At 37.8% G+C, this 17267-nt stretch overlaps 1 protein-coding gene across 1 annotated transcript; it reads right to left on the reverse strand.

Annotated features, from left to right (window-relative positions):
• Positions 1–185: 185 nt before the first annotated feature.
• Positions 186–17246, reverse strand: LOC130915135 (procathepsin L-like). The gene is made up of 8 exons (XM_057834929.1): positions 17025–17246; positions 11808–11929; positions 11622–11744; positions 11403–11555; positions 11108–11332; positions 10833–10998; positions 2878–2980; positions 186–2806 (listed from the first exon to the last, which is right to left on the reverse strand). Exons 1-8 carry the CDS (start codon positions 17035–17037, stop codon positions 2707–2709), a joined length of 1005 nt encoding a protein of 334 aa, XP_057690912.1. The 5' UTR covers positions 17038–17246; the 3' UTR covers positions 186–2706.
• Between the last annotated feature and the right edge of the window lie 21 nt (positions 17247–17267).

Below are 17267 nucleotides of genomic sequence, written 5' to 3' on the forward strand. Positions count from 1 at the left end.
ACATGCAGTCTGATTATTATTTTTTTAAACAATGTCATCAGAAAGACAAAAACATAAAATTTTGTGCAAATGCCTGCATCTTCAAATCATGAAAATAATAACAGCCTATATCTTACCAATCTTGTAATCTCGATGGGTCTTGTCTCCATTCCATGTCAGGTAATCTAGGCACATTGTTTGCATCCTGATTAGCGTCTGGCTAATACATGTTAGGTCCAACATAAAATTCCAAGCTCCTCTTCTTCCTCCAACTCTTCAAAAACTTGGATCTCCTCCCTTGCGCTAGATCTATCGCTTATATCGCTGTTTGAATCATTGTTTGAAGGGCTTTGTATGGCGGCCGTATGGAGCGCTGCCATCGATGTTCTTGGTGTGACGTATCACTTCCGGGTTCGTCCCCTTTCAGGCTCGAACTTCGGAAACGCGATTATTTTGTCAAATATACAACATATAAATTATTTTTTTCATGCTTTATTTGTTGGACAATGTTTAATTACTTTAATTGTGACCCTATTTGGCATGTTATGAAATTACTTCACATTACAGCTTTAACCCTTGGGTGTACTGATCCTTTTGTGTTGAGTTGTTAAACCTACAATACATAAACAAGGCCTTTTCTTTCCCAAACAAATTTATTATGAGCAGACATTATACATCAATAATCATAACAGAATATGCTAAGTGGGAAATTAACACAGCTCTCATAAAAATCAAGATTGAAAATGATTGACATTCAATAACCGTTAGCAAAATCTAGGTTGAGTTTGTCAAATTGATTCAAACAAGAAGTCTGTTTTCAAAAAAAGTTAACAAATCATCTGAAAATATAGATAAATCGTAATTCCCAAAGATGTTAATCATGAAATCAACTTACAGTCGCTACCTTTTGTTTTTGGCTTACATAGTACGTATGGTTGAACGCAAGGGCGTAGCTTTGGCCTCAACATTGGTAGGGACGATATAACAGCAGCTTCATACTCGGGTTTTGCGGGTTAGCAAATTCACAGTTTAATGTTATGCTAACTCTGATGCAGGTCGGACTTTCAGTAGCAAAAATAGTGGTGTGTTTCCCACCTTTACAACATTGGCATCTTTTTTAATTACTTACTATGGCTGTTGCTGGCCGAAAAAAAACTTCAATTTTGTCCAAATGTAATTGTGCAGGGTCTGTGTGAGTTTGAGCGTGCGTGTGTGTCGGAGGTGGGTTAAGTCATCAGCCAATCAAATATGCGTTTGAGGGGCAGGGGGAAAATGGACTGGCACATTCAGCAAGTGAAAAGGGGTAAAAGTTTTAACATAATAAAAATAATTCACTTAATAATGGTAGGGTCAATTCTATACATACAAATATGGAAAGACAGTCTAAATTACCTATATAACTGAACTCATTATATATTGTATATAAGGTTGCTTAAAAGTTGGTGGTGACAATTTGAGCATCCTGAAAAGTTGGTAGAGTTATGTCCCTACCGTCCCTATGCAAACCGCCCTTAGTTGAACGTTACTACTGGTATCTTTAGCTATTGCTAGGGTTAGCAGAAATTCTTGTTTTTTTGGGGGTTATTTTTTTGTCTACAGTCAAATTTGTGATGGTAGGAAAATGTGCTGTCATCTAGTGGTCGACTGTAAAATGACAATCACAATAACCTGGAGTCTGAGCAAAATTAGCTAAATGGCCTCTTTGAAAACAACCGATTAATATTAATTTTTTCTGTAAATTATTGTTGGAATGGAAAGATAAGACACAAGACGGATATATACATTCAACATACTGGACATAAGTACTGTATTTGTTTATTATAACAAAACATCAACAAGATGGCATTAACATTATTAACATTCCGTTAAAGCGATCCATGGATAGAAGGACTTGTAGTTCTTAAAAGATAAATGTTATTACAAGTTATAGAAATTTTATATTTTAAAAAAATTATATTATTGTTTTCGTTTTAATAAAATTTGTAAAATTTTCAAGCAAAAATAAACTAGTAGCTCGCTATTGTTGATGTCAATAATTACACAATGCTCATGGTGCTGAAACCCATAAAATCAGTCGCACCCAAGTGCCAGCAGAGGGTGACAAAACACCAAAAAACACAAGTAACAAATAGACATGACACTGTGCTGTCATTTTAATCTCTTTGAGCGGGGCATGTGCATTAAATGTGTCAAATATTTTAACGTGATTAATTTTAAAAATTAATTAACGCCTGTTAACGCGATAATTTTGACAGCCCAAGTTATTATAGATTAATATTTCATTAATACCACTGTACATTCAAAATAAAATAGTTCTAAATACTACATTTCAATCAATACAATCCAGACTGCGATCATGAACGAAAACCGTCCCAGTTCCATTGGATTGGACATCTATTGTTATCAATGGAAATCCATGATTCAATATCGATTATGCATTAATACGGCAATAGATTTAATGTAAGTGTGCTAATTACTACTTTTGAATTCATTATTATACAGATTCATTGCAATTAATCTCATGCAATTCATCGCGATTAAAATGAATAACCATTGCCCAGTTGTAGTAATAATGATTAGGGTACTGATTTAAATATCAATGCATAACACTTAAATGATCCCTTCTACAACATTTCGAGAAAATTATCAATACTCAGAGTTATACTAGTATATTCTAATCAAAGTACTACACTGAAGCCATTTTCAATGCTGTGGGGTTTGAGGGCTCTACATGACAGGATAGCAGGCAAAACTGGCGATCCCGCACTGGTTGTTTTTGTTGCGGACCATCCGGATGTAGCCTTTTTCTCCATATGAAAGACCCCAGCTGAAGCAGAGAGACCCTCATTAGCATTTAGTTAGATGATTTACCAAATAAAATGTTTGAGAATTGAGAACCTGTTCTTGACCAGCCAGTATTGCTTTCCATTTAGGGTTCCGTAGCCCACCACTAACATGGCGTGGTTCACTCTCTGAGAGCAAGATGCGTCGTCATACACTCCTGGATGAAAACAGAAGCTTAAAATACCGCAAAAAGTATCCTACAGTGTTGCTCAAAAGTTTGTGAACCCCCTCAACATTTTGGAATTTTCTATTATTTCAACCTGATTTCCTAATCAATCAATTCAGTAGTTTTTTTTTTGTTTTTTTAACAGTTGTGTTGTCGAGACTAAATTAAAAAGAGTTTTCATCAACTGATGTAGGTGCAAAATTGAACTGTTTGGTCACAACCAAAACCGCCATGTCTGGCGAAAAGTCAACACTGCATACCACCAAAAGAACCTTCTCCCAACAGTGAAGCATGGAGGTGGGAATGTCAAGATCTGGGCTTGCTTTTCATCCTCAGGACCTGGACAACTCCACATAGTCCAGGGAATCATGAATTCTGAGGAATATTGTCAAATCCTAGAACATAACCTGACGCCATCTGTTTTGAAGTTAAAGCTTGGCAGAAGGTGGATCATGCAACATGATAATGATCCAAAGCATTCCAGCAATACAACCAAGGAATGGCTGAAAAAGAAGAAGATTCGTGTTCTGGACTGGCCCAGTCAAAGTCCTGACCTAAATCCCATTGAAATGCTGTGGCGGGACCTGAAGCGAGCAGTTCATGCCAGACGCCCATCAAACCTCTCTCAACTGACTGCGTTCTGCAAGGAAGAATGGGCAAAAATCCCCCAAAGTAGATGTGAGAGGCTGATTAGTCACTACAGAAACCGTTTGGTTGAGGTAATCTCTGCAAAAGGAGGCGCAATATCCTATTAACTGAAGGGGTTCACATACTTTTGCACACATGATATCTGAGTTTTTCTTAAATCAACCACTTTTGTTAAATAAAGAATGACAATATAACTATTTCTTTTGTTTCAGTCCATTATTTGGAATGTCAGTATTGTGGATTTGGGTATAACTTAACATTTAATAAGGTTATTTTAGTTTTTTTTACAAAAAATCTGACCATCGCTGTGGGGTTCACAAACTTTCGAGCAGCACTGTATAGTATCCTGTTAAAATTATTGTGCTCACAGTTAACATTTATGCTTTCCTTATTATAATAAGTCACCACCGACTCACCAGATAGGATAACTTCTGTCTAGTCAGCCTTTCCTTTGTTCTAGGCCATGTGGGCCCCATGCAGGGCTGGCCCAGCCTATACGCAGACTATGCAGCTGCTTAGGGCCCCTGACCAGTAGGGGGCCCCCAATCTGGCAATTGTTTAATTTATATTCTATTTTGTTTACTACAGTTTGCATTATTTGACTTTTGTGAGTTTTGATACTTGATTACTAGCTTAAAAAATTATAAGTTCTTCCTTAACTTCTTTCTTTCCTCTTTTAGAAAAAGGTTTGGCGCTATCTACTGTAAGTACTTACAACCATTTGGGGTGAGAAGTTTGAAGTATGCAGTGCAACACAATCTGATTAATTTACAAAATATGGACTTATGGCTTGGATTGCATGTATGGGTTTCACAGTACACTGTGAGGAAATGGTGGGCCAAAAATATGGGCCTCTTTGCATTATTTTGCTTAGGGTCTCCAAATGGCCTGGACTGGCCCTGCCCCCATGTAGTACATTAGTTTAATCAGTTTCGCTACTTCAACACAAATGAGTATTTCATGTTTGTTTTATCTAATTTCAGACTACAGTTAATAGAATATATACTTTGCACAAATAACTCATTCACTGCCATAAGCAGTGCTAGAAGTTAAATCCGTTTGGACTGGGAGATGGTGAATGTACATTCCCTAGCAAAGCTCCAATTTTGAAACATCTCTCAACAGTGGTACCTCAAGATACGAAAATAATTTGTTCCGGAGTGCCTTTCATATCATATTTTGTTTCCATGTATGAAAATCACCAAATTTGTTCCAAGCTCCACTTAAACACCACATTAAATGTGCTGTCATGTCCTCTGATTGCCTGTCTCAGTCGATCTACAGATGTTATTGTATGACTACTTGAGCTAATAGCAAACATGGAGTGCTAAAAGACGAGCTAACTTCAGCAGCTATTGCATTTAGACAATCTACAGATGTTATTGCATGACTACTTGCGCTCACAGCAAACACGGAGTGCTAAAAGAAGAGCTAGCTTCGGCAGCCATTGCTTGCTAACTAGTTCATCTCGCTGTTTGTGCCTTGAAAAAGCATCCCTTGCCAGTTATATTCTTTTATGTCATATACATGTGCATTGTGTAGCACACATATTTTGTTCGTTTACATTTATAATCAAACTTTGTGAAGGAAAACAGTTTTTTTGTTAACATGCTAATCAATAATCGTACACATGTCTGCTTCTATTGTTTTAGTACATTATAAAATGAAGGTATTAAAACAAGTGTAACCAAAATAAAATACATCTAAAATATGAGCGCTTCAGAAAGGATTTTAGTGGGCAGACAAAAGAGCATTGTATGCAAAAAAAATGAGTGATTAAACTGCTGACCAAAAGTATTGACACCCCTGATAATGCTCAATTTCTCCCAGAAAATGAGTGAAACTACAAATGCTTTGGTAGTAATACCTTCATTGATTTTGCTTGCAATGAAAAACACAAAAGAGACTGTGAAAATTTTTTAATCATTATCTTTTTACACAAAACTCCAAAAATGGGATGGACAAAAGTATTGGCACCCTCAGCCTAATACTTGGTAGCACAACCTTTAGACAAAATAACTGCGAACAACCGCTTCCGGTATCCATCAACGAGTTTCTTACAATCCTCAGCTGGAATTTTGGACCATTCTTCTTTGGCCAACTGCTCCAGGTCTCTGAGATTTGAAGGGTGCCTTCTCCAAACTGCCATTTTCAGATCTCTCCACAGGCGTTCTATGGGATTCAGGTCTGGACTCATTGCTGGCCACTTTAGAAGTCTCCAGTGCTTTCTCTCAAACTATTTCCTTGTGCTTTTTGAAGTGTGTTTTGGGTAATTGCCCTGCTGGAAGACCCATGACTTCTGAAAGAGACCCAGCTTTCTTACACTGGACCCTACATTATGCTGCAAAATTTGTTGGTAGTCTTCAGACTTCATAATGCCATGCACACGGTCAAGCAGTCCAGTGCCAGAGGCAGCAAAGCTACCCCAAAACATCAGGGAACCTCCGCCATGTTTGACTGTGGGGACCGTGTTCTTTTCTTTGAAGGCCTCGTTTTTTTTCTCATGTAAACTCAATGTTTATGCTTTTGTCCCATCTGACCATACAGTAGAACATTCTTCCAGAAACTTTTTGGCTTTCTCCGGGAAGTTTTAGCAAACTCCAGCCTGGCTTTTTTATGTCTGTGGGCAGAAGTGGGGTCTTACTAAGTATCCTTCCAAAGAGTCCCTTTTCATTCAGACACCGACGGATAGTATGGGTTGACACTGTTGTACCCTTGGACTGCAAGACAACTTGAACTTGTTTGGATGTTAGTTGAGGTTCTTTATTCACCATCCGCACAATCTTTCATTGAAATCTCTCGTCAATTTTTCTTTTCCGTCCACATCTAGGGAGCTTAGCCACATTGCCATGCGCTTTACACTTATTGATGACACTGCGCACAGAAGACACAGGAACATTCAGGTCTTTGTAGATGGACTTGTAGCCTTGAGATTGCCCATGCTTCCTCACAATTTTGCTTCTCAAGTCCTTCAAGGCTTTTTTGGTCTTCTTTCTTTTCTCCATGCTCAATGTGGTACACACAAGGACACAGGACAGAGGTTGAGTCAAATTTATTCCATTTTAACTGGCTGCAAGTGTGATTTAGTTATTGCCACCACCTGTTATGTGCCACAGCTAAGTAACAGGTGCTGTTAATTACACAAATTAGAGAAGCATCACAATTTTTCAAAGGGTGTATGTGATAAGAAAAGGCCAGTATGCTAACAGTTGACGAACCACGTCACACCGTAACCCAGTGGTTCTTAACCTTGCTAAAGGTACCGAACCCCCTGAGTTTCACACGCGCATTAACCAAACGCCTAGGAATTAGAAAAATCTTTTTCTTTTTTTTCAAATTCAAAATCGATAAATCTAAGCTAGCAAGGTAAAACCCAAGTGAATTTTCATTCAATCTTCTTCTCATTTAGACAAATTGTTTTTAAACAGGCCAAAATGTATGTTTTTATCTTTATGCATCATCAGACCACTAAACCAACACTGGCCCAATGCACATTTCTTGAATTTTTCATTCAAATTTAGAGGAATATATTTTATATTGTTCAACATTATACCTGCTTGGTTGCATTAACCTTGACTGTGCAGTTTCTGTCATGTTTACATCTCAAATGTAATGAAAAACCTTGCACAAAATGATCACCAAATTTGTACACAGTCATGTTAAAAATAAATAAATAAATAAACATGAATCTTCTCGGAAATCCAATAAACAATGTGAATTTACAACAAATAATTTAGCCTAACATACTATTTTCATGTCGTAAAATGTGACCTAAATGTTTTTTTCATGTAAATACAGTACACGTTACCCATAGGTCTGTTGCACTTTTTAAAATTCAACCTTCCACTGAGCTAACCAGTTTCTTCTCCCATCAGATAGAGGACTAGTAGTTGAAAGAATTGGAATAAAACATGTAAATTGGGGACTAAACAGTCTAAAACCTGGTCTAAAACACCACTTTACCTAGATTTCAGTGTCCAAAAATAGGCCCCGGCATGTCTTAACCTTCACCGAACCCCTTAGACCAGGGGTGGGCAAACCGGTCTTCGAGGGCCGCAGTGGGTCCTGGTCTTTGTTCCAACTGACCCAGCACAGGTAGTTTAACCAATGCGGTTTCAGCAGAAATGAGAAGCACCTGACTGCAATCGACTGATTGCACTTGTAAAACAGCAGATTGGTGAAAAGGTGTCCTCTTAATGGGTTACAACAAAAACCCGCACCCACTGCGGCCCTTTGTGGAATTAATTGCCCACCCCTGCCTTAGACTGACTCACTGAACCCCTGGGATTCGATCGAACCCAGGTTAAGAACCATTTCCCTAGCCGTATGATAACTGATGGTAGGGATGTCCTGATCCAGGTTTTTGCACTTCCGATCAGATACCGATATTGTTTTGCACTTCCGATCCGATACAGATCCTGGCCGATACCGACCTATCTGAGCATGTGTGAAAGTTTAACGTTATTTAGCCTCCTTACTTAGTTGTCAGACTCATGTTGAAAAAGGTTTTAGTACGCTTGATAACAACTAGCCAGCTGAATTAGGTGAGTTTGAATAACACACAACGGTTGGTAACAAGGAAGTGACCTGTTTATTCAGTGACAAACACAAAACATTATAAATGGCATAGTCAGTCAGTAAAACGTGCAAATAATATTGTAAACTGTCTTAAAAAAGCAAAACACATCAACAACCTCAGCGGAAAATCCCACAAATCCCCCAAGCTATTAGATGCTTTTAATGTTTCGTGCATTAGTTACAAAAATTGTATAAAAAGCCTCTCAGGTTTAAATAAATCACTATTTCAGTATCAAGTTAACATTTTAAAACCGTAAATAAAATACTCAAGTCCCCATTGTGTATCAGCAGCTTTAAACTACATTCAATTCATTTAATTTTGCGAATCAACTGTTAAAGTTGTTAAAATTGCTCCCGTTATTCCATAATTTCCCTTCTGTATACTTTCGACATGTGAAAGTTTTAAAACTGTTTTGAAGATAGATTCAAGTCAAGATGTTTCCTATTTAGGAGTATTTTAGATAAAAAGTTAATTAGGTTCGCTTGGAAGGTTCACAACAGCCTACTAGGGAAGTCTTCAGCTTTAAGATGGCGGCTGTTTTCTAACGCATCTGGTTTTCAATACTTCAATGTTGCTAACGCAGTCGAGTCTGTCGTTTAGCATCTAGTTCTATATACATATGATATCTCCAGTAAAAGTTTTTACTAATTATTAAGGCGTCGTTCACTAGCTGTCTAGCTTTGGAAAAAGTAGACGCTTGGGAGTGAGGACAGCATAGACGGATTTAAATGACAGTAGAGTGAAATGCCCACTACAGTCCTCATGTACCGTATGTTGAATGTATATATATCCATCTTGTGTCTTATCTTTCCAGTCCAACAATTTATTTTACAGAATATATATATAATTTACAGAAAAATATGGCATATTTTATAGATGGTTTGAATTGCGATTAATTGCGATTAATTACGATTAATTAATTTTTAAGATGTAATTAACTCGATTAAAAATTTTAATCGTTTGACAGCCCTAATTAAAACTTCTTACAGCTTTACCACTACGCTTGACTTTATTGTGGCATATGTTGCACTCTGCCTCTTCGTCTTTGTCGTCCTTTAAGGTGAAATGATCCCACACAGCTGACATTTTTACCGATAAAGTCTCTCTGTAAATTGGGTGACGGTAATGTAAATGTAGTGTGTTGAAGGTGTGCCGTAAAATGCGGACCGGATTTTAGGGAAACCGAAGCAAAAACTGGAATGGATTATGTAAATCGGTGCGCTGGAAAACCCGGACCGGATTTAAAAAAAAAGACTGGATCGGAAATCTGGAATGGAATTTTTCCGTGATCCGATCCGATGCGCATTTTTTTGCCCATATCGGCGTCCGATCCGATCCGAATATCGGATCGGGACATCTCTAATTGATGGACACTAGACTACACTAGAAGATGTCGTGCGCCCAATCAGCCAGGCCGCCCACTCCCGGCTGACGCTGACAGAAGAAAAACAGCCTCACCCCGACAATAGTGACCACAAATTTTTTTGCCAAATCCAAGACTGATGCCACCCCTGAACAACACCCCGACAGCCTCTCAGATCCATCTCCCCGCCTCCCAGAACCTTCAAAAAGACTTAACATTTCTGTCAGAGGCCATTAGTTCTCTGTATGGGAATACTGATAGAATGGGACCCTGGGCCCAGTTTTTCTCACTGTTCCCTGCAGTTTTTCGTTGTTTGGTTCTTGGTAACTTGCTAACTGACTGAATAAATTGTCTACCTTCTGGAAAGTTAAGAGTTTTTCGTCAGATTATCAAAGTTTGTGTTCTTGGAGTCAGTGGATAAGAGGTCAATTGCTAAGAGTTGTTACATACTTGCATAGCTGTGAGCTGGAATTATCTATTACATTTAGGGCTGTCAAAATGATCACGTTAACGGGCAGTAATTAATTTTTTAAATGAATCACATTAAAATACTTGACGCAATTAACACACATGCCCCGCTCACACAGATTTAAATAACAGTACAGTTAAATGCCCTCTTGTTAATTGTGTTTTGTGGAGTTTTGCCGCCCTCTGCTGGCACTTGGGTGCGACTGATTTTATAGGCTTCAGCACCCATGAGCATTGTGTAAGTAATTATTGACATCAACAATGGCGGGCTACTAGTTTATTTTTTGATTGAAAATTTTACAAATTTTATTAGAACGAAAACATTAAGAGGGGTTTTAATATAAAATTTCTATAGCTTGTACTAACATTTATCTTTTAAGAACTACAAGTCTTTCTATCCATGGATCGCTTTAACAGAATGTTTATAATGTTAATGCCGTCTTGTTGATTTATTGTTATAATAAACAAATACAGTCCTTCTGTACCGCATGTTGAATATATATATCTATCTTGTGTCTTATCTTTCCATTCCAACAATAATTTACAGAAAAATATGGCATACTTTACAGATGGTTTGAATTGTGATTAATTGCAATTAATTACAATGAATTAATTTTTAAGCTGTAATTAACTCCATTAAAAAAATGTAATGGTTTGACAGCCCTAATTACGTTACAAATGATGAATCAAAAAACTTCGTGAAATGAATTTTTCGCGTACTGAAGTTGCCCTATCTTGAGGTACCACTGTATGTAACTCAACATTTTGCAAGTAAGCCAACGTACCGCTGCTGTAGAACGCGAAGCTGGGCTTGGAGGCGTCGATGCCGACCGAGACGGGTCCCACCAGGGCGATCGCTCGCTTGAGGGCGCCCTCGTCGCCCTGCGCCACAGAGCGGTAGCTTGAGCAGTTGGCGGCGCGATGGGCAGCATTGTAGAGGCATGGTCCAGCCTACAAAATATCATTTAAAAAAAATGTTAGTATTCTGCTCAATATAGTAGAATTGCACATGGAACATGTTCCCAACAATAACATAGTCGAGGGATTCTACTGTACTCACGCGTCCCGTGTACGGGTAAGATTTTTCAGACTCGATACCGCCATTGTCGATCACGTAGCGGAAGGCTCCGTCGAGAAAACCGCCGTAGCATCCGCGGTTGCCGTACTTGCCCGAACAGTCCACCAGATTCTGGGGGCTGAGATCCACAAGGCGGCCCGTGGTCCGGGCTAGCTGGCCCTCAAGAGCTCCCGCCGCACTGAAGGCCCAGCAAGAACCACAGGAGCCCTGTGCGAACACCAAAGTCAAGACGACATCTCCAACTGTTGAATAGAGTTTCTCCAGGTCTTCTCTTAACCTGAAATTTCACGCTTGTCACGTATCCCTGATCCCTCCAGTCGATTGACTCTGGAATGTCCGCCATTTGGCCGCCCGACCAATCAGAGGACAGCTTGTGGAAGTCGGTGGGATGAGTTAAGTTAGCGAAAGACTGACGGATTTCTTCTGGCGTCTAAACAAAAGATGAATTTGTCAGAAATGCTGGAAAACGGCGTAGTCCAATCAAATTGCGCCTCACCAGATCTCCCAGAACGTTCATGCTGAGTTGATAGCTGTGGAGGCCCATGGAAGCTTCTAAATTGTGCAGCGTGATGAGCATCAGGTTCTTTTCCCACAATCCTCGCCGGTGAAGGTCTTCCAGCTAGATGTAAAGATGTCACGCGTCACACCTAGGTGACAAAATACTTCAAAAACCACAACTAACCTGGCTGCTGTACCACTTCTTGTGAGTCTTCTTCCACATCGTCCAATGCTTGTCCAGATCAATGTCCAAAGTGGCAGCCGCCAAGGCCAGCGAGACGAGCAGCAAGCTCGTTAGAGTCAACCCTGCGAACGAGATTCCGAAGGTCAAACTGCTGCAAAGTGCCACATTTTGGGCTGAAAGCCATGGACTAGGGCTGCAGCTATCGAAAATTTTAGTAGTTGATTAATCGATGGACTACTTAGTTGGAATAATCGAGTAATCGGATAAGGAACATGAAAAATTGAGCCTGAGCCTCAAACGGTATCACGTTTTTTTTAAAATGAGGATCTACGTACAAAAAAAGAACAACTGGCTAACTTACATAGAAAAACTCCGCTAGCTTAAATGCTAAAAAAATGCTAAAGTGGTTCAGACACATATTCCCACAAAAAAACGACTAAATATACCTATAAACTCAATTAAGAATGCATAAAAAAACAAAGCTCAAATAAAAACCTAACTTACGTTGGTCTTAACAGGGAGCAGTTGGATTCAGCCATGTGAAAAGCAGCAGACCGGAGGGTAGTGTATCCACCCTCATCAATAAAAGTAATTGCAAACACTTTCAAAATAAACCATTAAAACACCACTTTAATCAAACGAATACTCGAAGCAACAAAATTTAATTCAACATTTATTTTTTTGTAATCGAATACTCGAGTTAATCGATTAATCGTTGCAGCGCTAATTGACATTGATAGTATCGGTACCGATACTGTACAAAAAATGACGTTATTGTTTTTGGGAAGTAGGGCTGCAGCTATCGATTATTTTAGTAGTCGATTAATCCGTTAACTAGCTAGCTCAAATAATCAAGTAATCGACACAGGAACATTTAATGTGTTGCAGGATAAATTTTAGGAGATGTAAAAAAAAGTCTTGCTAAAATTGCACTTTCAAAAGAGCGTTACAGTGATCCCTCGTTTTTCGCGGTTAATGCATAGGCAGAGTTTGACTTTTGGGGTAGGGGGGGCACAACATGTTGATGACCACGAAACGCAGTGCCAGCAATAAAAATAACTTACAAGAATATTTATAATTACAAGTTGACAACGAGCGTTTTTTGTTTCCCATTATTCTTGAGGGGAATTCTAAATCAGGTTGCGTAGGCAATAGTTTTCGCCAAGATCGTCACCCACTGAATATGGTACGCCCACCGGTGTCGTGCTAATGTAGTTATCCCAGTCAAAAATTGTATCCCCTGGGCCGAGCCATATGGAGGTAGATTTGTGTCTTTATTATTCAATAAAAAAAAGTCGCTTCCCAAAAAAAAAAAAAAGTTGCCTCAATCAAAATACATATTTTCAGCCAAATAAAGAAAAGTCGCTTCAATAAAAAAAAAAAAAAAATGTGTTTGAATGCAAAAATAAATTTGAAACTCAAAAAAATGCATGTGAAAGCTTTTTTTGATTGAAACTACTTTTTTGATTGAAGTAACATTTAAAGATGCACGATAATATCGGTTACCGATAATTATCGGCCGAAAATGGCAATTATGACGTCACACAGATAATCCAGATTTTGAAAAAAATCAACCGATAATGCAATCCGATAATTATATCTTGATTTAGCCTCCAAATGTGCGCATCCGAAGCAGTTTTGTCCACTTCTCCACTAACGCCTCCTCAACCCCTCCTCTCTCTGAAGCTCCTGATGGAGGAGGGGTTGAGGAGTATGGCGTCATAGATGAGGCGGCGTCACACTACAGGGTTGAGGTGATATCATGGCACCTCTGTTACTAGCGTGGGTTGATTTTTTTTCCGAGTCTGAAACAAACGACGCTCTCGCCATCTGCAAACATGCATTGCAGATGTTCCACGAGGCGGAAAGAAAGCATCCTCATTCAAGACCACTAACCCGATCAGCCATTTAAAACTGCATCACAAAGATTTTTGGAACGAATACGAGACTGCTGCTAGCGCTAATGCTAAAGCTAAACACACATAAAATAAGCTAAACTACGGGGCATGTGACTTTTAATAGAATTATCTGCTTGACATTATCAGTTATCGGTTGGAACGAGGAGGTAATTATCAGTATCGGTTGAAAAATGCATTATCGTGCATCACTAGTAATGTTGATTTGTGTTTGGGCCACATTGTAGCTAGGATATTTTTGTCTTTATTATTTTAGTATTTGCTTCAAAAAATATATATTTTCAAAAAGAAAAATCACTTCAATCAAAAAAAGAAAAATTTCAATCATAGAAAAAGTTGTTGAATGCGAAAATATCTGAGATAAAAAAAATTTGCATTTAAACACTTAATTTTTCATTGAAAAAGTTTTCTTTCATTGAAACGATCCATTTTGTGTTCGGGCCATATTATGGGTAGGACATTTGTGTCTAAATCATTCAATCCCAAAAAAAGTTCAATCAAAACAATATTTTCAAGAAAAAAAATCATTTGAAAAATAAAATTGCCCTCCCCTATTTTTTTTTTTTTTTTTTGAAAATTATATGCAAGGCAAATGATCATCTAAGTTACTAGTCATATTATCTGTTTGAAAAATAATTTTGACCCATTATAAAAAAAAATTTCTTGTTCATTTCATTCATTTTTGTTGCAGTTTTATTGCTTTGCAACTTTTATACATAAAGCAAAGTCAATTACATACAATGACACTTTTCGGCCACCAGGGGGGCCTGGCCCCCCCTTAAAATCCGCTTATGGGTTAATGGGGACCTGATCCCGCGCAATAAGTGAAAAACCTCAAAGTACCCCCCCCCCAAAAAAAAAAAAAAAAAAAAAAAAATATATATATATATATATATATATATATATATGTATTTTGTGTGTGTGTATGTGTGTGTGTGTGTTCAATGTATTTATTCAGATTTAGCATTGGAAAGATATATATATTCCCACCAAAGTATATATATATAAAAAAAACCTTATTTATGCATATATATGTAAATTAGGGCTGTCAAACGATTAAAATTTTTGAGTTAATTACAGCTTAAAAATTAATTAATCGTAATTAATCGCAATTAATCGCAATTCAAACCATCTATAAAATATGCCATATTTTTCTGTAAATTATTGTTGGAATGGAAAGATAAGACACAAGATGGATATATACATTCAACATACGGTACATAAGGACTATTTGTTGATTGTAACAATAAATCAACAAGATGGCATTAACATTATTAACATCCTGTTAAAGCGATCCATGGATAGAAAGACTTGTAGTTCTTAATAGAAAAATGTTGTACAAGTTAGAGAAATTTCATATTAAAACCCCTCTTAATGTTTTCGTTTTAATAAAATTTGTAAAATTTTCAATCAAAAAATAAACTAGTAGCCCGCCATCGTTGATGTCAATAATTACTTACTCAATGCTCATGGATGCCTATAAAATCAGTCGCACCCAAGCGCCAGCAGAGGGCGGCAAAACTCCATAAAACATAACAAGTGAGCGTTTCAATGTGTACTGTCATTTAAAACTCTCTGAGCCGGGCATCTGCGTTAATTGCGTCAAATATTTTAACGTGATTAATTTAAAAAATTAATTAACACCCGTTAACGCGATAATTTTGACAGCCCTAATGTAAATATATGGTTTTTAAGCACTTCAAATGTAAAAACTATGAAAACTTTTAAACATGTTACTGTCCCACCGAATTACGGTTAAACAGGAATAAAGCAGAAAAATGCTTGGCTTTATTAAATACTTCATTGAGTGAGTCCACTCAAATTCAGAGCTGCTCACTACACACAATAAGTTACAATAAGCCACAGCAACAAGTTAAATGATGATTGACGCATGCGGCACTTGAAACCTAGACGTCTGGCAACATCAAACATCAACGTCTATCAATCATTGTTAACTTTAATAAGCAACTCCAGTGGACTCACTGCCTGACCAATAACGAGCGGGGAGAGGGAGGGAGGAAGAGACTACGCGATCGGCTTGGGACAGCTCATCTGCTTTTATTTTTTAATTGAAAAAAAATCCTCGATGGACTGAGGGCGCAAAGTTTGATGCTCGAAGTAGTGAGGGATCACTGTATAGACTTTTAAAATTATACTTTGGGGGAAAAAAGAGAGAAAAAAACATCTTATACAGTGGGGAGAACAAGTATTTGATACATTGGCAGTGTATCAAATACTTGTTCTCCCCACTGTATGTATCTCTTTTCAATGATAAACCTGAATAAATACAATGAATAATTAAAAAAAAAAAAAAAAAAAAAATTAAAATGGGGTGGGGGGCGCTACTTCGCGGCGGTTTCTGGTCCCCATTAACCGTAAACAATGAGGCGTCACCTGTAAACCTGACTAGTTCACATGGCTATACCAATTTAGATTGCACTTGTACTGATTTTAGTTGTACATACCTTTTTTTTAAATATAGGGGTTATTTATTAATATACTTTTTGACTGTATCCCTGAATTTCCCCTATGGTGAATCAATAAAGAATTATCTTATCTTAGCTCAGAGATAGGAGGCAGTGCGTTGATGTACTTGGTATTACGAAAAGGATTAAATGGTAAATGGAGTTACACCTTTATTGCACCTTACCTTTCCATTTTTTCAGGCAGTCAACAAGATTTGACGTTATATCCTCATTTACCTACTAATGACGCAGCAACGTGGAGTTCACCAGGGCAGGGAATCAGTCCCACAAAGTTGTTGAACAATTTTGACAACATAAAAGTTGAACAACGACTTTACCGCTGAGCCACTCATTTTTAAAAAATGTATTACTCGTATTATGTTTACTACATTTTTCAATGGCCCAGCTTTTAGTCCCGCTCTGAAGGCACTGAAAGGACCCTCCATAGGTCAAAATAGACAGGACCTCTACCGTCGTCAGTGGGACCCAATGATTAGGGAATAACATAAAAGCCGTTAGAAAGAGAAGGAAGGTTGTTGATGTTTCCTTAGTTTCAGTGTTTAAGTATTAATATGAAAAAGTCACCGCGTGGTTAATGTAAAAACAGCTCATTTTTAAAGCAACTCTAGTTTGTCAACGGCAGTTATTCATCATCACGACAAAAATGAAAGTAAATTTGGGTCATTTCCTGCATTGAGGACTTTGGAATGACGTAAAAAATTTTTGGAAAGTTAACACATTTCAACTAAAATGACAAAACTGTCCTCTCCACAAATTTCTTTTAACGATATAATGCTTTTAAAACAGAATGATAATGTAAAGTTGTTCAAACTTGCCTGCATGAAACATCTGAGAGGTTGTGTAGGTGTTTTCCTGATTCTTCAAGACGGTGTTGAAAGTGTTGCTCAATTTCCTCTTGTACCAACCGAGTATAGCTACTGACAATATGTTTTTAAAATAGTAATAAAACAGTCGTGAAAACAAAAACCACAACACAAAGCCAGCAAAAACGTGCAAAAGAAGTTCAAGACCAGCTCACGGTCAAGTTTGTTGAATAGACGAACAACAGCGGCCTTCAG

The sequence above is a fragment of the Corythoichthys intestinalis genome, chromosome 4, assembly GCF_030265065.1.
Source record: "Corythoichthys intestinalis isolate RoL2023-P3 chromosome 4, ASM3026506v1, whole genome shotgun sequence".
Lineage (NCBI taxonomy): Eukaryota > Metazoa > Chordata > Actinopteri > Syngnathiformes > Syngnathidae > Corythoichthys > Corythoichthys intestinalis.